The following is a 23632-nucleotide window of genomic DNA, read 5'->3' on the forward strand; positions in this document are numbered from 1 at the left end:
AATTTAAGGTTTTGCGTGCCAGTAATACATGTTAACGTTTGTAGAAGCTCTCTTTCTATAAGTCTATAATATATAACTAAACTATTGTAAAGTCAATAAGGTTTTTAAAATGTTTAAGAAGTTTCATTTAAAAATAAATTAAAATGCAGAGCCCCCCAGACCAGTGGCCAGGACCCAGGGCTGGGAGTGAGGATTCCTGGGTTCTATCCCTGGCTCTGGAATGCTGACTCTGCCCTTTTCTGTGCCTCAGTTTCCCCACCCATCCAAATGTGGGAAAACCGTAATAAACTCCCACACTAGGTGAGGTCAGAGGGTGGATATCTGTGTCCCAGGGGATGGATGGTTTCTCTTACCGCATTTTGGGTCTTCATAGCACCAGGAATCTGAAGGAGAGCAAGAGAGGTGGGGGAGGGGGTCAGAGCCGGGAGGTGGCCAATAAATAACCACATCCTGCTGCCCCCTCCCCTGGGCTTGGCCCATGCAGGGAGGGCGACTTTAGAGCAGGATCAGGGGCAGGATGGGGAGCAGTGTTACCTGCCGTATCGGTACTGGTGTAGCCGGCTCCCAGCAGCGTCCCCAGGACAATGAGGTGCTGGACCCAGGTGGGATTCATGTCTCCTGATGTCACCTGCTGAGAGCAACCTGAAAGAAGGATTGGAGAGATTGGATTGAACTCCCCTGCCCTGAGCCAGCCAGGCCCCAATGTGGGGCCAGATCGGAGCCTGTGCCCTAGAGGGGATGGGCCCATGCCCCATTTTTCACCCCTAGGGCCAGCAGCGCCCCTGGGGGGGACAGGCCCTCCGTGCCCTTTTTCCCACCCCTGGCCAATGACCCCCCTAGAGGGGATGGGCCCATGCCTCATTTCCCACTCCTGGAGCTGGCGTCCCTAGAGGGGACAGGCCCCTAGGGATGCTCAGCAGCGAGCAGTTCTCACCTGCTCTGTGCCTGGTGGGGGAAAGTCACACTGCAGAAGTGAAGGGCTCCTCGCAGCTCCTTATATACACAGGATCACACCCCAGCCCAGCCCAGCGGGGCCGGGGGTTGAATTACAGGGAAGAGATGAGTTACATCCACAAGGTGGGGCAGGGACAGAGGGAGGTGGGAGAGGGAGGGAGAGAGAAAACCAGGGAGCAGAAAGAGAAAAGAGGGAAGGAAAGTGGGGGATGGTGGGAAAGAAGAGAAAGGGGCACCAGTCTGGACATGTCTTCCTTAGAGTGGCAGCCCCCGGTGGCAGTGCCACCCCTGGGAGGCCATGGGCACCCCCTGTGGCGAGAGTGCTGGCCCCAGATGCCCACATCGACTCTCACTCTCCTTGGAAGGGATGTGCGGGGGAGATGGCGCAAGGAGGAAGTGACACAGGGCAGCCCAGCGTGAGACAGAGCACGTCCCCTGCTGCTGGAAGGGCCCCTCACACCCACCTTGGGATGAGCGGATGTCCCTGAACCACTGGCTGGTGTTGCCCACCTAGAGCTGGAGAGGGAACCCAGGAGCCCCCTCTGCTCTAACCCACTAGATCCCACTCCTCTGTCAGAGCTGAGGACAGAACCCAGATGTCCTGGATCTCAGCCCCCATCCCTACATTATTCGACTAGATTTTTGCCACCCTGTTATTGGCACTCAGAGGATAGAGAGCGCCCCCTATTGAGCCCCTCCCACCCCACTCCTTGCACCACAGCACCCCCTAGTGCTGCTCTGGGGCTTTGAGGTCAGACTGATGACAATGGGGGAGTGCCCTCTATAGAGCCCCCACTCTGCTCCCTGCAGCACAGTGCCCCCTAGTGCCGCTCTGGGGCATTGGGCCAGCCCCCTCTATTGAACAGTCAGGTGTGTTCATAGCCCCGAGGGGGTTCAGCAGCTGGCGGTTGTGCAAGGTGAAGATGCTGATGTCATCTCCCATGACCCCATGATACCCTGATCTGTTTCCCCATCTGAAGAAACTCCAGCTGGGCGGATGGAGCAACCATGCTTCCTGGGTTTACAGCTTCTCATTCCCAACACAACGGGCTGGGACTGACTCACAACAGTGTTGGGCTGGTGTTGTTCATACACACTGCTCGATATGTGGGGAATACTCACAGGTCTCCCGGAGCCAGAAGACTTCCTTGTTCCCCCCAGCTGGGGCTAGAACCCAGGAGTCCTCACTCAGAACCTCCCATCTCACCTACTAGACCCCATTCCCCTCCCAGAGCCAGAGAGAGAACCAGGTGTCCTGGTCCCAGGACAGGGTGCAAGAAGGGTCAAAGTTGGTCTCTATCCTGCACCCCTGCCCCGACTGGTTCTCTAGCCTGGAGATATGGCGTTGCTGGGACTCTCTGAAAATGGGGCAGGAGGGTGAGGCCAGATCATTATGGTGACACACCATGGCCCCAACCAAGGGTTTTAAATTCACAAGGTTGTCTGCTTCCCCACGGTGACCTGCACTGACCATGATAGTCATGAATGGGGGGCACGGTCTAGTGGGTTAGTGTAATGAGTGGGATGGGGGACGGCTGGGAGAGAGAACTCCCGGGTTCTCCTTTGAGTTCTGGGAGGGGAGTGGGGTCCAATGAGTTAAACCAGGGGAGTCTGGACTCAGGGCCAGTTTTTTTGGGGGGGAGCATTCAGATATCAAAGGCATATGGGGACAGAGGACTCTCTCTCTTTGTCTGTAGCATCCACAAGTCTGACTGACTGGGAACCAGTTTGGATAACTGGGCCAGCTTGTGGGAACTGGTCTGTGCTGTACCCAGAAGGAAGTGTCTTCCTCTCCTAGCTGGGAGCCTATAAACAGGCAGCTGCTGACAGTGTAAACTCTGCTGCGCTTCACCCCAACAGCTGATCTCCCCACAGGCCTGGGGGTGGTGCAGAGAGAGGTCATGTTGTCCTTGCTTATAACCTCTGTCTCTCTCCAGGGGCCCAGCGCCTCTGAGGGGTTAGCAGCCTGCATAACTACAGCAGTTATGTCAGGGAGAAGAGATAATAGGGATGGGGTCTAGCGGTTTGGAGGGGGCACGGGAGCCAGGACTCCTGGGTTCTAACCCCGGTTCTGGCAGGGGAGTGGGGTCTATTGGGCACCTGCAGGGGGTTAGGCCAGATGACACTTGCAGTCCCTTCTAACCCTATGAGTCTATGATCATATCCTGGGGCAGTGGGTTCCCGTCTTCTCTGTGGTTCCTCCCAATTCCCTGATGCAATGCTAGGTGAACTGGTGCCAACCAGGAGCCTAGGGTGCAGCTGCCTCCACCAACCTGTAGGCCCCACACCCAGTGTGTGTGGTGCTGATGCATAGGTGAGCTTTCAGCCCTGCCTATGATAAGTTTGCTCCCCACTGCAGTCGGGCATCTTTTCCTGGTGTTGCATGTGGGGAAGTGAGGCACCAACAGGGGACGGGAGTCAGTGAGTCAGCCAATGACAGAACCCAAGAGTCCTGGCTCCCATGACCCCACTCCCCTGCCCGCAGGGTGACCAGACAGCAAATGTGAAAAATCGGGATGGGGGGGTAATAGGAGCCTATATAAGAAAAAGACCCCAAAAGAAGGACTGTCCCGATAAAATTAGGACATCTGGTCACCCTGTCTACCAGAGCCGGGGACAGGACCCAGGAGTGCTGGCTCCTGGATTAAAGTTAGCATCATGCAGCCAGCTCTAGGGTGGGAGACAGCAGCTATTTAACATTCTGACCCCGCCCACTGGTTCTCGGTGGCTCCTCCCCCTCTCTGTTGACTCCTCCCCACCCGCCAGCGCCAGGTAGATGGCAGACCCCAAGGCAGTGTGACAGCCCCCTCACCCACTCCCCCAGCTGAGGTGAGAATTGCTACATGCACCCCCTCACCCCCCCGCAACTGCGCTATGCCTTCTGGGAGCTGTAGTCCTTCCCTTTGGCTACATTGGGGAGCAGAACTACATCCCCCACAATGCATCGCGCTCTCTCCGCGCCGGCGCCGCACCTCATGGGAGTTGTAGTTCCTCTGGCCTCCTTTAGCCTGGTCCCCGGGGGGCCCGAACTACAACTCCCACAATGCCTCGGGGCCGGACCCAGTTCAAGGGGGGGGGCCTTGCCCCCATTGCTCTTGCCCGTGGGCCTCTCCTGCGATGGCAGCCGCGGCCGGGGGGAGTTGCCCCGCCGAGTCGCTGGGCTACTGCCTGGCCCAGCTGCGGGGCGGGGCCGAGCCTGGGCTGGGCCGGGCCCTGCTGGCCCTGCGGACCCGGCACATCAAGCAGCCCGGCGGGATCGAGCGGTTCCGGGCCCGCGGGGGGCTGGGGCCCCTGCTGGGGCTCCTGGCTGGGGCCATCCGGCCCCGCCGCACCCTCGACCTGGCCCTCAGCATCCTGGGCAACTGCTGCACCGAGGGGGGGAGCCGGGCCCAGGTGCGGGAGCTGGGGGGGATCCCCTCCCTGGGTGAGTGACGCGGAGGGGAATCCCCGACGCGAAATGGTACGGTCCGGGCCCCCTGCCAGGCCTGGGGGAACAGCCTGGGTGTCCCCCCCCAAGCCAGAATGGCACAGTCCAGGGTTACCCTGCTCTGGTTCTCCCCGAGCCAGAATGGTACAATCTGGGGTCACACTGCTTGTACCAGGGCTGGGGGTGCAGCCTGGGTCCCCCCCGAGCCAAAATGGTACTGTCTGTGGTCCCCTTGAGATGTAGTGGTATGGTCTGGGGTTACCCTGCATTGCCCAGGCCTCTGGAGCCTGGCCAAAGTGGTACAGTCTGCGTTCTCCTTGCACCTGTTAGCCTGGTGCCTTGATTTCTACCTTCCCTGGGTATGGTGTGGCTCGGTGTTCCCCCTGTGCATGCATGGGTCACCACTGATGGTATGGTCCTGTGCCCCCTCCATCTTTCCTTGGGGTGTCTCATGTCTGCCTATTCCATCCCAGAAGTGGCTACGTCTCAGCACCGGACAAGGGATCCCTGATAACCAGCCCCTGTGTTCCACCCCAGAGGTGGCTGCATCTCAGTTCTGTGTGAGGGATAATGCACTCACCATGGTTCACAGATGCTTTCTCTCTCCCCAGTGATGATCCTGAAATCCCTTGGAGTCGAAAGTATCCACAACCGGACAGCACGGGCCCTGGGCAACCTGGCCATTGATGTAGAGAACCTGCAGGCTATCCATGATGCCGGTGAGTAGGGTCATGCCCCCCTCCTGCCAACCTGCGAAAGGAGGATGGGGGAAGACTAGGAATTGGGATTCTTGCCCTACAGTGGGGAGCCACTCTGATCCTGCTAGCCGAAGGGTAGCACTGAGGCTCACCCCATACTGGGCATCCCCTGCTGACCTGGGCTGGGGTAATGGGAATCATTCAATACAGGGAGCTCCCCTCTGCTTGCTTGCATGGGGGTAATACTGGGGCTCATCCCCATACCGGGGAGTGCCCTGCTGACCTGGGGGATAATGGGGTTCACTCCTGTATTGGGGAGCCCAATCTCTGATCCGTTATGAGGGTAATACTGGGGTTCACCCCATACTGGAGAGGAGCCATGTTGGGGTTCACCTCCGTACTGGGAAGTCCCCTGCTGACCTGGCAGGGGGTGATTGGGGTTCATGCTCTGGATTTGGGGCTCACTAACCCCTTTCTCTCTCTGACCCCTCCCAGGCGCGGTGCCACCTCTGGTGCAAGTCCTTGCCAGCTCCCAGGACAGCGAGTGCCTACAGAGTGTCATTCGGGCCCTGCGCAACCTGGGCGCCACCCCAGTGCACCGCCTGGCACTGGCCCAGCAGGGTGCAGTGCGGGTCATCTCTGAGCGCCTGGCTGCCAGCCCTGATGACCCCGCCCTGGCTGCTGCGGCCGCCCGGGCCCTGCTGGAGCTCACCAAGGGCTGCAGCCGGGACTGTGCCGAGCAGCTGAGCCTGGGGGGCGGGGTGGCGCCTCTGGTGGCATTAGCCGGGCACAGCAAGCGGGCGGTGAGGGAGGCGGCCATCTCGGCACTGTCCAATCTCTGCCTGCAGGGCATGCTGCGGCCAGCGGTGGGTAATGCCGGGGGCGTGGCAGTGCTGGTGGGGGAGATCCAGCGCAGGCGCGGGGTGGGAGCCGCCGGTGCCATCCTGCAGCCCCTGGTCAGGGCGCTCTGCCTGCTGTGCCGGGAGGCGATGAACCGCAGCCGGGTGCGGGAGGCCGGCGGGCTGGAGCTGCTGCTGGCGCTGCTGCAGGATGGGCGCCAGCGAGGCTGCCACGCCCGCGTAGTCGTGGCCTTCGTGGCCTTCTTCTACGACCAGGAGGCGCTGGAGGTTCTGCAGGCTGGCGGGCTGGTGGCCCTGCTGGTGGAGCGGCTGGTGGCCCAGGGCCAGTGGGCTGCACGCTGCGAGGAGGAGGCCAAGGAAGAGGAGGGAGAAAGCGAGGACGAGCGGGACGCTGCCTCCTTTGACTTCCCCCCCGAGGGGCGACGGGAAAGCGGGGCACCAGAAGGAGAGTCATCCAGTTTCCAGAGACTCAGGTGAGCATCTCTCCCGGTGCGCTTGGGGCTCACTTGAGGGGTTCTCCTCCCCACTCCCTAGTGCTCCCTGTTGGCCCCAGGGCTCCCCTAGTTTCCCCGCCCCCTGCTTGCTCCAGTGCTCCTGGCTCACTAGCTCATCTCCTTTCCCAGTTCCTGCTTGCTTGCTCTAGGCTTCCTTGGTTCCCCCTTCCTCCCTGCACCCAGCTCTCACTCCTTCCCTCTTGCCGCAGGTCCTGGCTGCTCTCCGAGGGTTACATTGCCAGTCCCTGTGACCTCTCCCCTCAGTGGTCCCCCGACAGCTCCCTCAGCCCCACCCTCGAGCTGCAGGACGACACACCGGGACCTGGCCGGCTGCCTGCGGGGCTCGACTCGCCCACCTGCTTAGCTCCTCCGTCGCTGGATCCGGCTGCCAGGGTGCAGTGCTTGGCATCCGTGGCAGAGCCGGACTCAACCGTGGCTGATGGGAGCCATGTGGCAGAGACTCCAGATGCTGAGGCACCAGCCCTGGCACATTTGGCTACAGCCAGAGCTGACAGGCACTATCCAGCAGCGTTAATGCCAGGCGGGGCACCGCGTTTGGCTGCCAGGCCCCATACGGCATTGCCAAATCCAGTCAGGATGGGCGAGCACAGCGCAGCCCCCGTGGTGCTGCTGGCTACACCAAAGTCCACTGGGACCAAGAAAGATCATCTGGCACAGATTGCACCGGATGCTGCCAGCAGCGCCCAGAACCTGCAGGGTCAGTTGCTGCTTGCAGCGATCCCGAATGAGGAGCTCTCACCAAACTTCGCTCTGACTGACCTGCAAAATCCAGCACGGTTCTCGGCTGTGGCAGCCACCGAAGAGTTGTGTCCAGGCACGCTGGTTCCAGCCGGGCCTGGCTGGCACATCACAGCACCATCAGATAAGCCAGGCCCAGCGCTGGCACCACCAATTCCCGCTGGGGCCAGCCGGTCTGATCGGGCACCAAGCCCTGTTCCCAAGCATCTGAATCCAGTGTCACCAATTCCCACGGGGACCAGCCGGTCCGATCTGGCACCGAGCCCTGTTCCCGAGCATCCAATGTCACCAATTCCCCCGGGGACCAGCCGGTCCGATCCGGCGCCGAGCCCAATTCCCAAAGATCTGCATCTGGTTTCTCCGATTCCTACCGGGACTGAGCAGCGCCTCCTTGCCAATGACTTCCTGGAGCCCCAGCCGGCTGCTTTCTCCTCGCGGCGCCGCAGCAAATCACGCCTCCATCCGGACGCGGTCCCCTGCACACCAGCTCCGTTCCGTCCCCCAGACGAGGTCCTGGCCCCGCAGTTCTTGCTGTGGGGAGGGGAGGAGGAGCTGTCGGCCCCCGAGGCACCGGTCCTGCTGCTGCTCTCCCGGTTCTCCCAGGCCGAAGACCCCAGCCGCAGCCTGGTGACTGGCCCGGTGCTGCAGGGGCTGCTGGCCTATGTCACTGGAGCCCCGGCCCCGCTACCCCGCTGCCTGCGGCTGCTGCATCGGCTCACGTGCAACCCCATCTGCCTGGAGGCATTTGTGCGCTGCCACGCTCCCTCCCTGCTGCGGGCCTGGCTGGTGCTGGGCGTGCCTCCAGAGGAGGCCGCTGCCGTGGGTCATGAGGCCCCCAGAAGTCCAGGCAGCAGGCATCGGCGGTTCAAGGAGTTGGGTGAGTCCTCCCCACTGCTGAGTCCCAGGGCATGGGGATCCCCCTGCTATGCCCCAGGGGTAGGTGAGCGCCCCAGTCCCGGGCTGTGGGGGTCACCCTGCTGCATTACGGGGCTCCTAGCATCCCAGTGTGAGAGCACTTTGTCCCCGAAGTACTGGGGTCCTCTCTCTGGTAGCCCTAACCTGGTGACACCACACACTCTCTCTCTCTCTCTCTCTCTGAGGGAATTGGGGTTTGCTGTAGGTCAGGGATTGGCAACCTTTGGCATGCGGCCCGTCAGGGAAAGCTGCTGGTGGGCCGGGCCGTTTTGTTTACCTGCAGTGTCCGCAGGTTCGGCAGATCGCAGCTCCCACTGTCCGCGGTTCGCTGTGCCAGGCCAATGGGGGTGACAGGAAGCCGCGGCCAGCACATCCATCGGCCCGTGCCGCTTCCCGCCGCCCCCATTGGCCTGGCACGGTGAACCGCGGCCAGTGGAAGCCAGCCCGCCTGCCCCGCCAGCAGCTTTCCCTGACGGGCCACGTGCTGAAGGTTGCCAATCCCTGCTCTAAGTTAATGGGGTCTCCTGCTCCCCAGCTCGGGGTGAGCCTTGTCCTTCCACTGTCGGGTTCACAGTGCCCCAGTGTGGCACTAGGGGGAGCTATGTGGCAGGGCGTGGGGCTCGGCAGGGAATGCTGCTCGGTTGGGGCTGGGCACCATCGTGGGGTGGGATATGGAAGGATGCTGTGCCACAGGAGCTGTGTCATGCCCCGGGGGGATGTGATTGGGGGGGTGTCTCATGCTGCAGGGGCAGGGCAGGTGGATGGGGGCTCTGTGGTGGGGGAGGGGCCAGGCTCTGACATGCTGCCCCCTCCCCAGGCGAGACCCTGCTGTGCAATCTGTGCGTCCAGGCTGAGTCGGCCTTCGGGGCGGGCGTCCTCACCCACATGCTGCTCTCGGGCGCCGAGGCCGACCAAGTGGCCTGTGCCATGGCCCTGCCCCTCATCTGCAGGTGGGTGGTGCTGGGAGGAGGAGGAGGAGTGAGTGGTGGGTGGGCACTGGTGTGTGTGGATGTGGTGCTGGTGGTGGGGCTGGTTGGGGACGGGGCTGGGCCCAGCTGTTGGAAGGAGGTTGTAGGGCTTATTCAGGGAGGTCCTGGGCCCATCTGGTGAGGGGGAGGGAAGGGGGAGGCTAGGGGCCAATCTGGGACTGATCCATTTCCCCCCCCCTCCCCCCAGGAAGAAGTCCCTCTGCCGGAGGCTGCTCCTGGAGCACTCTGGCCTGCGCCTCCTGCTGGCTGCCTTGACACGTGGCGCCGACCCGCCCTTCACCTTCTATGCCGTGGACTCTCTCTCCCTGCTGCTGGGTACTGCTGCCCCCCTCCCTGCCCCGCCCGCCCCTAAGCGCTCCCGGCTGGCAGCCCCCCCGCCATGCCACTATGAGCGGCTGGTGAAGGCAGGCGGGGTGGACCTGCAGTTCCGGTTGGACTCGGGCACCCTGGTGCCGGCCTCGCGCCAGGCCGTGTGCACTGGCTCCGATGTCCTGCGGGCCATGCTGGCAGGCGGGTTTGCTGAGGCACGCCAGGCCCTGGTGCCTATCCGTGGGGTGACGCCTGCCCCCTTCCTCGTGCTGACCCACTTCCTGCATGGCTGCCGGGGTGAGCCGTGCCCGGCCCTGGGGGGCCCGTTCCCACCCGGCGAGGGGGAGCTGGCGGAGCAGACGCTGGCGGTGGCTGAGCAGTTCCTGCTGCCCGAGCTGCAGGAGCTGGTGGAGGAGGCGTTGTGCCAGCAGTACCTGCGCCCTGGCGCCAGCCTGGACCAGCTGTACCGGCTTGGGGAGCGGCTGGGCCGGGGGCAGCTGCTGCGGCGCTGTGCCCGCTACGTCCTGCTGGGGGCGTCGGAGGAGCCCACCAGCCGAGCGGCCGCACTGGCGCAGATCCTCCGAGTCACCGGAGACCCCAAGGGACTGGCCCAGGAGCTGCTGGCGGTTGCCATGGAGACGCCATGGGGAGTGGGCACTGATGGGACCTAGGCTAGGGGGCTGGCTGAGGGCACTGCCCATGCCCCTCTGGGTCGGGGGCTTGGCTTAGGGCACTCTGTAGCCCTCTGGGTGGGGGAGGTTGGGAACAGAGGCGTGGGGAGGTTGATGCTTAGGATAGTAGGGGGTGACTGAGGGAGAGAAATGGGGTAATGGCAAGGTAAGGAATGGGGAATGGGACCCCAGCAGTGAGAGGAATCAGGACAATGATGACTGACCCCCAGGAAAGGTTGGAATCCTTCTCTGTTGGGTGAGTCATTGCTGCCCCCTCCCCCCCCCCCCCCATGGTACAGGGCGGGAGCCTGCCTGCAACCTCCCCTGATGAAGAGATCATGGTGTACTGGGGGGGTGCCCCTACTTTTGCAGCACAGGGCACCCCAATCCACCCCACCTGGGGAGGCTTGACTGGAGCAGGGCTCAGTCCCTGATCTGCAGGGTACCCCTCCGTCACTGGAGCAGGGCAGTGTGTGTGCTTTGTCTGAACAGGGAGATGCCCCTGCCTTCTTTCCTAGGTCTCAGGTAGGGCAGCTGTGGGGGGTGCTCAGCGGTACCCCCCATGCTGCGGGGAGCAGCGACAGGCGGCCGGGGACGCTGCTTTCCACCGGCGGGGGGATGGGTGTGTACGACTGGAATGTATTGAATAAGCTACTGTACATGGAGAAATACAGGCCGGGCTTCACCACGCACATGTGTCCGTGTCTTCATTCTGCTGGAGAACCCAGGAGTCCTGGCTCCCAGCCCCCCAGCTGGGGCTAGTCTCCTATCTCTGCTCCTGGCTGGGGTGTGGCAGGGGCGGTAGCAGCATGTGATCTGCCCCCCCTGGGGGGGGGCTGAGCTGAGCCTGTCAGAGCTGGTTAGGGGTGGGGAGGAGATGGTGGGTTGGGGGGAACCAGGCTGTGGGCTCCCCACTTGGCGCTGGCTGCCCTTCCCTTCTCCCCTCCACAGGAAACGCCTGCTGCTCAACTGCTTCCAGATGAGCTGGGAGTGGGGAGGGAGGGCTGCTTCCTGAGTGCGGGGCCTGGGATGTGTCATCCTCTCCTTCCCCCCCATCCTCAGCCTCTCCTCCCTCCAGCCTCTCCGTCCCCTGCCCCTGGGAGCTCATCCAGCCTGTCCCCTGCCACTGGGAGCCCCCCAGCCGATTGTCTCCCCCCCCCAGCCTCTCCTCTGTCCCTGCCCCTGGGAGCCCCCCCTTCTCTTCTCCAGCCCCCAGCCTCTTCGTCCCCTGCCACTGGGAGCCCCCCAGCCACTTGTCTCCCCCCTCAGCCTCTCCTCTGTCCCTGCCAGTGGGAGCCCCCCAGCCTCTTGTCCTCCCCCCTCAGCCTCCCCTGCCCCTGGGAGCCCCCCCTTCTCTTCTCCAGCCCCTAGCCTCTTCGTCCCCTGACACTGGGACCCCCCTCCCGAGCCTCTGTTCTTGCCCCCTCAGCCTACCCTGCCGGGGTCCCTCCTGGCTCCCCGCCCTGCTGCCTCCTCCTGCCCCCCATCCCCTCGCTCCCGGGCTCTGCCCTTCGCTCCCCTCTCGGCTGGGGGGGCCTGCTCCCGCCCCCTGCCTTGGCTCCTGCCCCCTTCCCGCATCCTGTGACCATTCAGCCAATTCTCTGCGCTGGTGACAGTTTTTTCCCAACGTCCCAGCCAGAAAAGCCCGAGCTGGAGTCCCCCCGGCACCGCGGCCTCCCCGCTTCCCTTAGCGTCAGCAGCAGCAGGCGGGGAATGGGGCTGGCACGAGAGAGAACCCAGGAGTCCGGGCTCCCAGCCTGCTCATCCCCGCTCCCCCCTGGGGATGGAACCCAGGAGTCCGGGCTCCCAGCCTCCCCCCCTGCTCATCCCCGCTCCCCCCTGGGGATGGAACCCAGGAGTCCGGGCTCCCAGCCTCCCCCCCTGCTCATCCCCGCTCCCCCCTGGGGATGGAACCCAGGAGTCCGGGCTCCCAGCCTCCCCCCCTGCTCATCCTCGCTCCCCTCTGGGGATGGAACCCAGGAGTCCGGGCTCCCAGCCTCCCCCCTGCTCATCCTCGCTCCCCTCTGGGGATGGAACCCAGGAGTCCGGGCTCCCAGCCTCCCCCCTGCTCATCCTCGCTCCCCTCTGGGGATGGAACCCAGGAGTCCGGGCTCCCAGCCTGCTCATCCCCGCTCCCCTCTGGCGATGGAACCCAGGAGTCCGGGCTCCCAGCCTCCCCCGCCTGCTCATCCCCGCTCCCCTCACTGCGGGGCTGGAACCCAGGAGTCCGGGCTTCCAGCCCCGCGCGCCGAGCGATGCCCCGTTGCCATACATGGTCAGCGCGCAGGGGCCGGAGCCGGGCTCCCTGGCTCTCCGGGAAGACGCGTCACGGGGCGGGGGGGGGGCCGGGGAGGGGGGGGCTCTGCCTCCATCCGCCGCTGGGGCCGGGCCGCCATGGACGACCTGGGTAAGGGACCCGCTGCCAGGCTGGGACCCGCCGCGCCCAGCCCGGCCCCAGCCCCCCGCCCGCGGCCGGCATCTTCCCCGCAGCCCCTCGCCCTGCTCCCGCACCGCTCTCTGTTCCTCCCTCCTCCGCTCCCTTCTTTTCTCTCTCCTTCGCTCTTTTCTCTCTCTTTTCCTCTCCTTCACTCTCTTCTTTTTCTCGCTCCCTCTTTCTCTCTCTCCCTTTTCTCTCTCTTTCTCATTGGCTCCCTTCTTTTTTCTCTTTCTCTTTCTTTTTCCCTCCTGTCTTTCTTGCTCTCTTTCTCTTTCCTCCTCCTCTTTCCTCTCTCGCGGGCTGCTTTTTGCTCCCATCCATCCTTCTTTCTCTTCTCCCCCCCCCCCGACCCCCGCCAGCCGTTCCCCAGAGCGGGCAGGGCATGGGAGGGGGGTTGGGGAGGGTGCACGTCCCCCACCCCAGCCTGTCCCGATCGGGAGGAGACGGAATTTCTCGCCATATTCCTGTGATTTGCTGGTGCCTGCGGCGGGGCCCAACCTGCAGGGGGCGCTAATAACCAGCCCACCCCCCCCCCAAATAGCACCATCCCTGCTACCCTCCCTCAGAGAGTCCTACCCATGTGCCGCAGGGTCTCTTCTCTTCTACCCTTAACACTGAAGGGGGGGGATGTGCCTTAAGGGGCAGGGGGCAGAGCTGGGGGCCAGAAGAGATGGGCGGGGCTGTGTCCCAGGAATGGGGGCACAGGGCAGGGATGGGGCAGGCTGTGGGAGGGATGTGTTATTGTGGGATGGATGTGTGTGTCATGCTGGGGGTGGGAGGCTGTGTCCTAGGAATGAGGGGTTGGGGACTGCGCCCCAGGAAGGGTTTGGGAAGCTGCATCCTAGGAAAGAGGCTAGGGGAGCAGTGCTTGGGCTGTATCAAAGGAAGGGTTTTGCGGGGGCTGCATCCCAGGAAGGAGGTTGGGGGCAGGGCTGTGGGAGGAGGTCCCAGGATATAGGATCTGGGTTGGGGGTGGGTCTGACTCCTAAGACGGGGGACTGGATCCCAAGGGAGGGAGCTAGACTGGGGGGATGGGGTGCTGAGTTGTGGGGTGCTGAGTTTGTCCATCCCCACCATAGGTAAGAGCCCCAGTGAGTCCTGCAATGAAGACATGTCTGCGCCGGGGTAGGGGTGCTTGAGGGGGTCACTGAGCCCCCCCCAGGATTCACCCTCCCTTGCCAGATTTCCCCAGCACCCCCTCCCAGCAGGTGCGGAGCCACCCCCCCAATTCCTGGCCCAAACCAGTGGGGGTGGGGGGCAGCCCACAGCAGCTGTGGCCAGGACTGGGGGAACCACTGGGTGTGGGGTAGTTCTGGATGGGGGTGGGGGAGCCATGGAGGCTGTATTGGCAACCTCCACCCTGGGCTCACTAAACCTGTCTCTCACTTTCCCCCTCTGTCCCCAGGTCTAGTTTGTTATTGTAGGGTCTCCGGTAACTGACAAAGGGGCTGTATTCATCATGGTTTGTAGTTGTAGGGTCTCCTGCGAGTGCTGCGACCACAAGCAGTGGTTTGCTAGTGTAGGGTCATTTGGGAGGACTGCCCATGCTGGGTTATTATTGTAGGGTCTCTTCAGGACCACGGGGGCTGCTGGCACTCCTTTGTTATTGTAGGGTTGTCCACAAGGACTCCTTTGTTTTTATATGGTTGCTTGTGGGCCTTGGGGCTGACCATCCTGTTTGCTGCAGGGACTTTTACGTGAGTGCTTTGTTATCGTAGGGTCTCTTGTGAGCACACGGTTGTATACACTGGTTTGTTATTGTAGGGTGGCTTGTGAGCAGCAGGAGCTGTTTGCTGGGGTGGGGCCTCGTGTGAGATACAGGTGGCATGTGCTGGTTTGTTATTGTAGGGTCTCACGTTTACACATGTTGGTTTGTCTTTGTAGAGACTTGTATTTACATATGATAGTTTGTTGTAGGGATGTGAATTTACACACAACGGTTTGTTGTTGCAGAGTGCTCATAAGCACTGGAGTTACAAGCACTGGTTTATTTTTGTAGGGTCTTTTGTAGGGCATCATGTGCATGCTGTGCAGGTTTGTTATGGTGGTGGGGGGGGCAGTGGGCACTCTGTGTTATCGTAGGGTCTCCTGTGAGCACAACAATGGGTTGTTATGGTGGTGGGGCAGTGGGCATTCTGTGTTATCATAGGGTCTCCTGTGAGCACAGCAATGGGTTGTTATGGTCGGAGGGACAGTGGGCACTCTGTGTTATCATAGGGTCTCCTGTGAGCACAGCAATGGATTGTTATGGTAAGGAGGCCAGTGGGCACTTTGTGTTATCGTAGGCAAGGCCGGCTTTAGACCAGTTCCACCAATTCCCCCGAATCGGGCCCCGCACCCAGTGGCAGGGCTGGCCAGAGTGGGGGGCAAGTGGCCAAGAATCCCTTCCCTGGCTAGAGCCGCCTTTTTAATTCTTACTCACTCGGCGGCACTCTGGGTCTTTGGCGGCATTTCGGCGGCGGGTCCTTCACTCTCTCCGGGTCTTTGGTGGCACTTTGTCGGCGGGTCCTTCAGTGCCGCTGAAGACCCGGAGCAAGTGCAGGACCCATCGCTGAAGACTTGGAACGCCGCCCGGTGAGTACAACCCCCACGTGGTTTTTTACATGTTTTTTTTTTCTTTTTAGTCATCCCTGCCGGGGCCCCGTCAAAACTATTCGAATCGGGCCTCACACTTCCTAAAGCCTTCCCTGATCGTAGGGTCTCCTGTGAATACGGTGCTGGGTTGCTTGCCCAGGTTCTGGTGGGGGCCGAATCAGGCTGGTGTGTGATCCATGGTCTTGTCCCGCCCTGGCTTCACTGCTCCTGGCTGCTGGGGAATGAAAAGGCCTCTGTAGGGCTCAGTCTGTGGTGGAAAATGTTCCCACAAAGGAGTGATTGTGGGAGCTGGCTGGAGGTGGGAGATCTCCAGGCAGAGGGGCAGGGGCGCTCTCCCCACATAGGCAGGGGTTGCCCCACTGTGGTGCTAGGAGGTGCAGGGCATGGACGGGGGGCTCAACAGGGGGCACTGTGCTGCAGGGAGCGGGCCGGGGAACTGCCCCTTCATGGAATGTGCTAATCTCAGTACCCCTCTGTCCCTCCTCCTCATCTGCTCCCCCGTCTCCTTCCATCCTGTCTCCTTTTCCAGGTGACTCTGGCTCCCCTTCTTTCCCGCTTCGCCCCCGTATAGTGGTGTTTGGTATGTACCGTATGAGCTCCCCAGCCAGCCCACGGTCACAGCACACGTGGTTACTTCTAGGGCACTGCCTTGGGGAGGAGTGAATCTCTTCTTGGGGGAGGAGTGGTGTCTAGTGGTCAGAGCACAGGGCTGGGAGTCAGGACGCCTGGGTTCTATCCCAGCTCTGAGAGAGCAGTGGAGTCTTTTGGTGAGGGGACTGGGGGGCTGGGAGTCAGGACTCCTGGGTTCTATCCCAACTCCAGGAAGATAGTGGGGGATAGAGGATCAGGACTCCAGGGGCCTTCCCCAGCTTTGGGAAGCTCCAGATCTTGATGCTAATTCCACAGCCCCAGAGCTGGGCGTCCTCTCTTCCTTTTCTTGTCCCTTGTCTCTGCTTCCCACAACCCCTGCTCCCTCTCTGTGCCCCTTTCCCCCCCGTGCAGTCCCCCCTCCAGATCCATCCTAGCCTCTCCCCGACCCCCCGCCTCTCTCTGCTCCCCCGACAGATGCCCTTCTGGCTGATCTGGAGACCACGACCTCTCACATTTCCAAGCGCCCAGTACTGCTCACCGACTCTGGGGCAGCCCACGCCAACGAGCTGGGGCAGGATGGGACACCTGAGTCCAGGCCCCCACCGCCACCCTACAACCCTCAGCAGCAGGTAACACTAGGGGGGTACTGCGAGGAGTGGGGTGGCGACCAGGAGGGGGCTCTTTCTCTTCACAGTCAGTGCTGACCCCAGAGTGACATTAGGGGGCGCTGTGCTGCATGGAGTGGGGCAAGGGCTCAATAGGGGGCACTCTCCTCTGTCAGTGCTGACCTGGCCTCAATGCACCAGTGTGGTGCTAGGGGGCGCTGAGCTGCAGGGAACAGGGTGGATGATCAGTCCCTGGGCTGTTGTTCATCAGCTTCTGCACCTCACCGCAGAGGTGGCTGCCTCTCCCTGGTCAGTCTGAGACGCAGCAAGTTCATGTCACTGGTGAATAGAGGCCCATTGAGTGACTCCTCGCACCTCCCCCATCTCTCTCTTTGCAGGCCATGTCCGTGGACCCTCCACCTGTCTCTGCCCCGCCTAGCGGGGGCGATAAAGAGCATCTCTACAGGTAGGTCCCTAGCACTGCCTGGGTTAGGTCTACAGGGGGCAGTCCTGGGAGGGAGTGAAGGGTATGAGTGTGGGTAAGGACCTGGGGGGGAGCTCACTGGGGGAAAGGAGGGATTGATTGGCAGGGGTGGGGGTTGTAGGGTGGGGGTGATGGGGTGGGGTCAGGGGCAGAGGAGAAGAAGTGGTAGGGTGGGGTTTCTGGGGTGTGGGAGGAGACGTGTAGAGTGGGGAAGGAGAAGCAGGCAGGGGTGAGGCAGGGGGAGCAGTGGGCAGGGCCTCCCCTTGGCTCTGGCCCAGTCCCTGCTGGCCCTGGTCCAGCCACTCCATTAAGAAGCTCTCTATAAATAGCTTCTCCATCCCGCCCTGCCTCCCCACTGCTCCCCGGGCTGGGTGGGAGCTGACTCCTCCCTGCGAGGTGGCTGGGGGGAGGGGGGCTGCTCCCTGCACTCTGCTCACCCTCTTCTCCCCCCCAGCACTGTCTGCAAGCCCCGCTCGCCCCGGCCCAAGGAGCCAACTGCGCCACCCTTCTCCTCGTCCAGCGGGGTGCTGGGCGCTGGCCTCTGTGAGCTGGACCGGCTGCTGCAGGAGCTCAACGCCACGCAGTTCAACATCACTGGTAGGGCACTGCCCCCCACCCTCCCCTGGCACTGCTGCTTCGGGGCACCACTGCCCCTGCTGGGCTGGGATCCGGGCTTCTCCCTGGGGCACCGCCGCCTCCTGCTGGACTGAGATCCGGGCTCCCCCCTGGGGCACCGCTGCCCCCTGCTGGACTGAGATCCGGGCTCCCCCCTGGGGCACCGCTGCCCCCTGCTGGACTGAGATCCGGGCTCCCCCCTGGGGCACCGCTGCCCCCTGCTGGACTGAGATCCGTGCTCCCTCCAGGGCACCGCTGCCCCCTGCTGGACTGGGATCCGGGCTCCCCCCGGGGCACCGCCGCCCCCTGCTGGGCTGGGATCCGGGCTCCCCCCTGGGGCACCGCTGCCCCCTGCTGGGCTGGGATCCGGGCTCCCCCTGGGGCACCGCTGCCCCCTGCTGGGCTGGGATCTGGGCTCCCCTCCATGGCACTGGCATTCTCTGCTGGACTGGGATTGGGGCCACTCCATGCCCTAGCATCTCTGCCTATGATTGTGAAATACGCTCCCCTGGTGGATACGCTTGGTCACTGCAGGCAACTAATGGAAACACTCTGTATGTGTTTGTCTGTCTTTCTGTCTTTTCCCCAGACGAAATCATGTCCCAGTTCCCAACCAACAAGAGCCCTGATGGGGAGAAGCGGAAGGAGAAGCCAGAGGATGCTGGGGAAGGGGGGTCCCCAAGCCAGTGAGTGGCCCTCCCATTTCTGGCCATTGGTCCATGGGGTTAAACATCCCACAGTGCTGAAGGGGGAACACCGCTGAGGTGGCTGCATCTCAGTGCCAGGGGAAAGATCCCTGTATAATCAGTCCCTGTGCCCCACTCCAGAGGCGTATGCATTTCAGGCGGGGTGAGGGATTCCTGTATAAACAGCCCTGGGAGCCTTTGGGGGGAAGTTGGGGGCCCAATGACCAAGCTGTCATTTCCCTCCTAGCTCCGCTGGCTCCACCTCCCCTCCTGTGAAGCCATCAGCCACATCTGCTACCCTAGAGCTGGACAAACTCATGGCCTCCTTGTCGGACTTCAGAGTCCAGAGCAACGTGAGTCTGGCACACTACGGGGGACACGGTTCAGCCTGGGGGTGGGGGTCTAATGGGATTAGGGCTCTTCCTGTCCCCCAGTGGGAACCAGTAAGTGTGGGAGTAAAGAAGCAATGTGGGGAGTGTGTTGCAAGAGGAGGGACTTGTGTGGGAGTGAGAGAGAGAGTGAGTGAGCAAAGGCTGGTATGTTGGCAAGGGAGTATGTGTGTGCAAATGTGTGCAAGAAGCGGTGAGTGTGCATGCAAATGTGTGTGCAGGAATGGGGGTAGAAAAGCAAGTGTGAGAAATTGTGTGTGCAAATGGATGCACAAATGAGGGTTCAATTGTGTGTCTGAGTATCCCTCTAAATGATTGTGGAAGAACTAGTGTGCCAATAAGCATGTGCGCTCAAGTGTGCAAGATGCAGTGCATGAGCATGGGAGAGTGTGTGTGCAAGGGGCAGCAGGTGCAAATGAGTGAATAAGGGACTGTGCGTGCACATAAATGTGCATGATAATTAGTGTGAGAGTGAGTGTGCAAGGGATCCTGGGTCTGTGGGGGGAGGAAATGAATGTGCAAGAGAGCGGGCATGGGAATCAGTTCATGAGCCCACAGGCATGCGTGCAGTATGTGTGTGCAAGCAAGTGCAAAGGCAGGTTGGTTTGTGTGCAAATGGGGGAGCAAGAAAGAGCAACCCAGCAGGTGGGCAAGCAAGTGTGGAAGTGGCTGCAGCGCCATGGAGCACTAGTACATGTATCAGGGCTTGGGTGAGAAACCATAGGTGTTGGTGCCAACGTGGGCGATGGGGGCTGTGATTGTGAGTGTGAAAAAGGACATGGTGGCACACAAGCGCATGCCCTCCCACGGGGGAGCCAGGAGGGGGTGAGTCTGGGGGAGAGCTGGCAGCCAGCTGAGATCAGAAGTGGCCTGGCAAGATCACCCGTGTGGTGGGCGGCTGACTCTGCCTGTCCCCTGCATAGAGCCACCCTGCGGGAGCCCAGACACTGGGCACATTCCTGCCCTGGCACCAGCCTTCCAGCAGCCCACACTCGGGTATGTGGCTCAGCCTGGCCTGCTGCTGTTTGCTGTGTGGTGCTGTTTGGTGGCGAGCTGCTGCCGTAGGGCCGGGCTGGGTGGCATTGTTCTGGGTGTGGTGATGCACGGGGCAGTGTAAGACACTGTAGCTTGCTGGGATGGCACTGCATGGCATTGGGTATTGTATAGCATGGCCTGGTGCAGCCTGGCACTGCCCGTTTGGCCTGGTGAACACAGCACGTGCCCGGTGTGGGATTCTCTGTCGAACTGGAATGGGTGCGGCGGCACCGAACGCCGAGGTATGTAACCGATGACCTGGCGGGGTGTCCCATATCCCAGCAGCGGGGTACAGTGTAGTGCAGAGACCTGTATTAACCTGGAATAGCACCTCCTGGCATGGAATGGTGGCTGGCATGGCCTGTGGCATGAAATGGATTGAGGTGGCCCCAGCGTGGGTAACCGGGGGCTGCGGCACAGACCAGCCAGCACATGCCATGGCTGAGTGGCAGAGTCTGTGGCCAGGTTTGGGGTGGCTGGTCAGCATAACACCTGGCACAGTGAGTTGGGGGCAGGGAGTCAGGGCGCTGGTTGTGGCCATGGGGCACTGGGCGTTGTGGTGCTTCAGATGCTGTGTGGCGGGGACGGGCACGATTTGGTGTCCTGTGTCATTCCTCATGGGGGGGGAGAGGGGGGCAATGAATACGGTGCAACCAGTGCTTTGTGGAACAGTTTGGTGTCATTTGTGGTTATGGCTCCTGCAGGGCCATGCGGCCTGCCTGGTGCCAATACAGGCAGCTTGGTTCAGCGCCGTGGGGGCACACGCTGGTGCATGGCTCAGCACCTCATATCACAGCCGCTTCCCTTCCAGCTCCCGGGGGTGTCGGCTGCACCGCCCCCAGCCCCCACTCGAGTCTCCCTGGCGCAGCAGCCGGTGGTGTCATCCGTCTGTCCCAGCCCCTCTGGCCCGCCACCCCCAGCAGCGCCGGCCCCACAGGGTGGCAACTTGGACAGCATGCTGGTGATGCTGCAGTCGGACCTGAGCCGCCAGGGGATCTCCACCAGCACCAAGGGGCTGTGCGCCTCCTGCCAGAAACCCATCGCTGGGCAGGTGAGGACAGGACTGGGGGCATCTGGGGGGGGGGAACGGGGGAGGGAAAATCAGGGTGGTGGGTACAGGACTCAGGGACTGGGGGGGCAGAGGAGCAGGGCACTTGGGAGCAATCAGGGGCAGGATTGGGGAGTGAGCAGAAGTGGATTAGGGGAGGGATAGATTGGGGATGGGGCGGGGTCAGTTTTGGGAGTGGGAGGGGCAGATTAGGAGAGTGGGTGGGAGATGTGGAGGATGTGGTAGGGCACAGAGTGGAGGGGGTGGGACAGTGCAGCACTTGGGAGGGGGCAGGGGGAAAAGGAGGAGCACCAGGTGGGGTGTGAGGGGGAGGTGAGGCACGTCAGGGAGGGGCTATCTGGAGGAAGGGGCCTGTGGAGGGGAGAGTGCAGGACAGGACAGGAGAAAGGGAGCGGTCAGTGTGGGAAGGGGGAGAAGGAAGGAGCTGTGTCTTTTTTTCTCTCCGTAATGGGTGTGCGTCCATCCATCTACTTGTCCATCTGTCTCCCCCCCCAACCCTTGCCCAGGTGGTGACGGCACTGGGCAATACCTGGCACCCGGAGCACTTCGTCTGCACCCACTGCCAGAAGGAGATGGGGGGCAGCAACTTCTTCGAGAAGGATGGCGCCCCCTACTGTGAAAGGGACTACTTCCAGCTTTTCTCGCCCCGCTGCGGACTCTGCAACGAGCCCATCCTTGATGTAAGTTGGCCACGCTGTGCCCATCTGGTGCCATTCCCTCAGAGCACAGTGCAGTGCGGGAGAATGCAGTGCCATATAGTGCAGTGTGAGAGAGCACAGTGCCGTGCAGTGTTATGACATGTGAGAACACAGTGCCACACAATGCGGTGCAGTGTGAGAGAGTGCAGTGCCATGCAGTGTTATGAAGCATGAGAGCACAGTACCACACAATGTGGTGCACTGTTAGAGTGCTGTGCAGTACCTTGTAGTGTGAGAGTACTGTGCAGTGTTAGAGCATGCAGTGACATTCAGTGTGAGAGCACAGTTCAACACAATTCAGTGCAGTGTTATGACGTGTGAGAACAGTGCCACACAATGCGGTGCAGTGTGAGAGGGTGCAGTGCCATGCAGTGTTATGAAGCGTGAGAGCACAGTACCACACAATGTGGTGCACTGTTAGAGTGCTGTGCAGTACCTTGTAGTGTGAGAGTACTGTGCAGTGTTCATGCAATGACATTCAGTGTGAGAGCACAGTTCAACACAATTCAGTGCAGTGTTAGTGTAGTGCCACACAAGGCAGCACATTGCAAAAGTGTACCTCAGTGTGCAGTGCATGCAGTGATACACAGTGTGACAGAGCACTGTGCCACATGGTGCAGTGCTGCACTGTAGGGTGCAGTGCTATGTACTGTGGTATAGTGCTATGGAGTGCAGTGTGAGCAATGCAGTAACTGAGTGCAGGGAAACACAATGCAATGCAGTACTGTACGTAGTGACTGCATGCAGTGAGACTCAACAGTGTGTGTGGTGAGGCTATAGAATGCAGTACACCGACTGCACTGTTACGACTTGCAATGTAGAGCTGCAGATTGCAGTGCGATAGAATACAGTGCACTGACATAAAATAGGCCAGTACTGGTTGCCGGTGCAGTGCTAGAGAAGGCAGGATAATACCTCAGAAAGCAATGTGAAGCTATGGGATGCAGTGTGCTATGATGCAGGGTGACACAACAGTACATGGAACACTGCAGGGCAATGCAACGTAACACAAGGAAGTGCGGTGCCACGAAGGGAACGAAAGCTGCAGACTGCAGAGCAGGGCTGCCCAGTGCAGTGTATCACCATGCAGTGCCAGAGTGTAGTGTGGTGCAGTGGACTTTAGAGTGGTAATGCCCCCTGCAGGCAACTGGGGTCTTCTCACGCTGTGTGATGATGCAACCCCCCCAGAACAACCTGAAACTGTGAGACTGCTGCGAGCCAACCTTGCCAGGCGCTGTGATCACTCAGCCATCAGCATGTGGAGTCCCACACCCTGCTAAATTGCATGAAGGCCTGTCAGCCAGTCATGGATTATAAAGAGAGAGGCACCAGCCAATCGCCCCAGTCCCCAGCCTTGCACCCCAGAAATATAGTGTCTTACATTGCTCAAGAGTCCCTTGGACAATACATAGATTCATAGATTCTAGGACTAGAAGGGACCTCGAGAGGTCATCGAGTCCAGTCCCCTGCCCTCATGGCAGGACCAAATACTGTCTTGTTCATTCATTAGTTTGCCACTCCAACAAAGAGGAGTGGACATGCGACGGCCTTTGTTAACCCGAGCTGAGATTCCCCCGGCACTTCAACCGAAATCACAGTTTTAGGTGAAATATAAAACAGATTTATTAACTATGGAAAGATTGATTTTAAGTGATTATAAGTAGCAAGCGTAGAGCTCAAAGTTGGTTACATGAGAAATAAAAATAAATTCACACTCTAAAGTCTACAGCTTAAGCAAGATTTGAAGCAAGCAGTTTCTCACCCTAATAGATGGTACAGGCAGCTCACAGTTCTCAGAACACAGGCTGGATTCCCTTCCCGGCCTGGGACCAATCTCCCTAGTTCAGAGTCTTTGTCTTCCAGAGGCTCTTTCAGATGTTGAGATGGGGGAGGAGAGAGGCCAAGTCATGATGTCACTCTCCCTCTTTTGTACTTTCCTCTAGCTGCCAGAATGATCCTTGCTGTGGTGTGGGTTAGGCGGCTTTCACTGGGTAGGTGCCCTCTCTGAGGAGTCTCTGGGATGGCCACTGGAAGAGCTGATTCCCCTTAATGGGCCATCAACACATGTCTGGCTGGTCCTGATGTAAAGCTGTCTCACTAGGCGCTTCTTTGGATCTAGACTGTTCTTAGTGGTACCTGATGACAGAACAAGGAGTAATGGTCTCAAGTTGCAGTGGAGGAGGTTTAGGTTGGATATTAGGAAACACTGTTTCACTAGGAGGGTGGTGAAGCACTGGAATGGGTTACCTAGGGAGGTGGTGGAATCTCCTTCCTTAGAGGTTTTTAAGGCCCGGCTTGACAAAGCCCTGGCTGGGATGATTTAGTTGGGGATTGGTCCTGCTTTGAGCAGGG

The 23632-nt window shown here is 60.8% G+C and overlaps 4 protein-coding genes across 12 annotated transcripts in view; 2 read left to right on the forward strand and 2 right to left on the reverse strand.

Annotated features, from left to right (window-relative positions):
* LOC127052853 (carbonic anhydrase 4-like) overlaps positions 1–633 on the reverse strand; it is a 55116-nt gene extending 54483 nt beyond the window's left edge. The window contains exons 1-2 of the mRNA XM_050956974.1: positions 535–633; positions 354–383 (exon numbers count right to left, since the gene is read on the reverse strand). Of these exons, the coding sequence (XP_050812931.1) occupies positions 354–383; positions 535–613 (109 nt within the window). The 5' untranslated portion in view covers positions 614–633. The remainder of the gene's footprint in view (positions 1–353; positions 384–534) is intronic.
* The window catches only part of LOC127052918 (carbonic anhydrase 4-like), a 36641-nt gene extending 31625 nt beyond the window's left edge, over positions 1–5016 (reverse strand). The window contains exon 1 of the mRNA XM_050957064.1: positions 4962–5016. The gene's annotated coding sequence lies outside the window, so the exon portion shown is untranslated. The remainder of the gene's footprint in view (positions 1–4961) is intronic.
* Positions 4040–10766, forward strand: ARMC5 (armadillo repeat containing 5). 2 transcript variants are annotated; one of them, XM_050956676.1, is made up of 6 exons: positions 4040–4378; positions 4993–5100; positions 5575–6412; positions 6643–8069; positions 8925–9057; positions 9284–10766. In XM_050956676.1, exons 1-6 carry the CDS (start codon positions 4072–4074, stop codon positions 10074–10076), a joined length of 3606 nt encoding a protein of 1201 aa, XP_050812633.1. In that variant the 5' UTR covers positions 4040–4071; the 3' UTR covers positions 10077–10766. The 2 variants fall into 2 exon arrangements, with proteins under 2 accessions (XP_050812633.1, XP_050812636.1); XM_050956679.1 differs by having other exon boundaries at positions 4258–4347.
* Positions 10767–12429: 1663 nt separating this feature from the next.
* The window catches only part of TGFB1I1 (transforming growth factor beta 1 induced transcript 1), a 30527-nt gene continuing 19324 nt past the window's right edge, over positions 12430–23632 (forward strand). For 6 of the 8 annotated variants that reach the window (XM_050956863.1, XM_050956859.1, XM_050956858.1 and 3 more), the window contains exons 1-8: positions 12471–12483; positions 16174–16328; positions 16703–16770; positions 17243–17385; positions 17993–18089; positions 18337–18442; positions 20325–20564; positions 21089–21262. In XM_050956863.1, the coding sequence (XP_050812820.1) occupies positions 12471–12483; positions 16174–16328; positions 16703–16770; positions 17243–17385; positions 17993–18089; positions 18337–18442; positions 20325–20564; positions 21089–21262 (996 nt within the window). Of the gene's footprint in view, positions 12484–15637; positions 15689–16173; positions 16329–16702; positions 16771–17242; positions 17386–17992; positions 18090–18336; positions 18443–20324; positions 20565–21088; positions 21263–23632 lie in introns of all 8 variants that reach the window. The other 2 variants (XM_050956865.1, XM_050956857.1) reach the window with 2 other exon arrangements.

The sequence above is a fragment of the Gopherus flavomarginatus genome, chromosome 5 (genome assembly GCF_025201925.1).
Source record: "Gopherus flavomarginatus isolate rGopFla2 chromosome 5, rGopFla2.mat.asm, whole genome shotgun sequence".
Classification (NCBI taxonomy): Eukaryota; Metazoa; Chordata; order Testudines; family Testudinidae; genus Gopherus; species Gopherus flavomarginatus.

What these genes read in the sequence shown, in the direction of transcription:
- ARMC5 (XM_050956676.1), top strand. Translation starts at nt 4,072, where the DNA reads ATGGCAGCCGCGGCCGGGGGGAGTTGCCCCGCCGAGTCGCTGGGCTAC. An exon ending in GGGGGGGATCCCCTCCCTGG is followed by an intron (nt 4,379 to 4,992) that starts GTGAGTGACGCG and finishes CTCTCTCCCCAG; the next exon opens with TGATGATCCTGAAATCCCTT. An exon ending in GCCCTGCCCCTCATCTGCAG is followed by an intron (nt 9,058 to 9,283) that starts GTGGGTGGTGCT and finishes CCCTCCCCCCAG; the next exon opens with GAAGAAGTCCCTCTGCCGGA.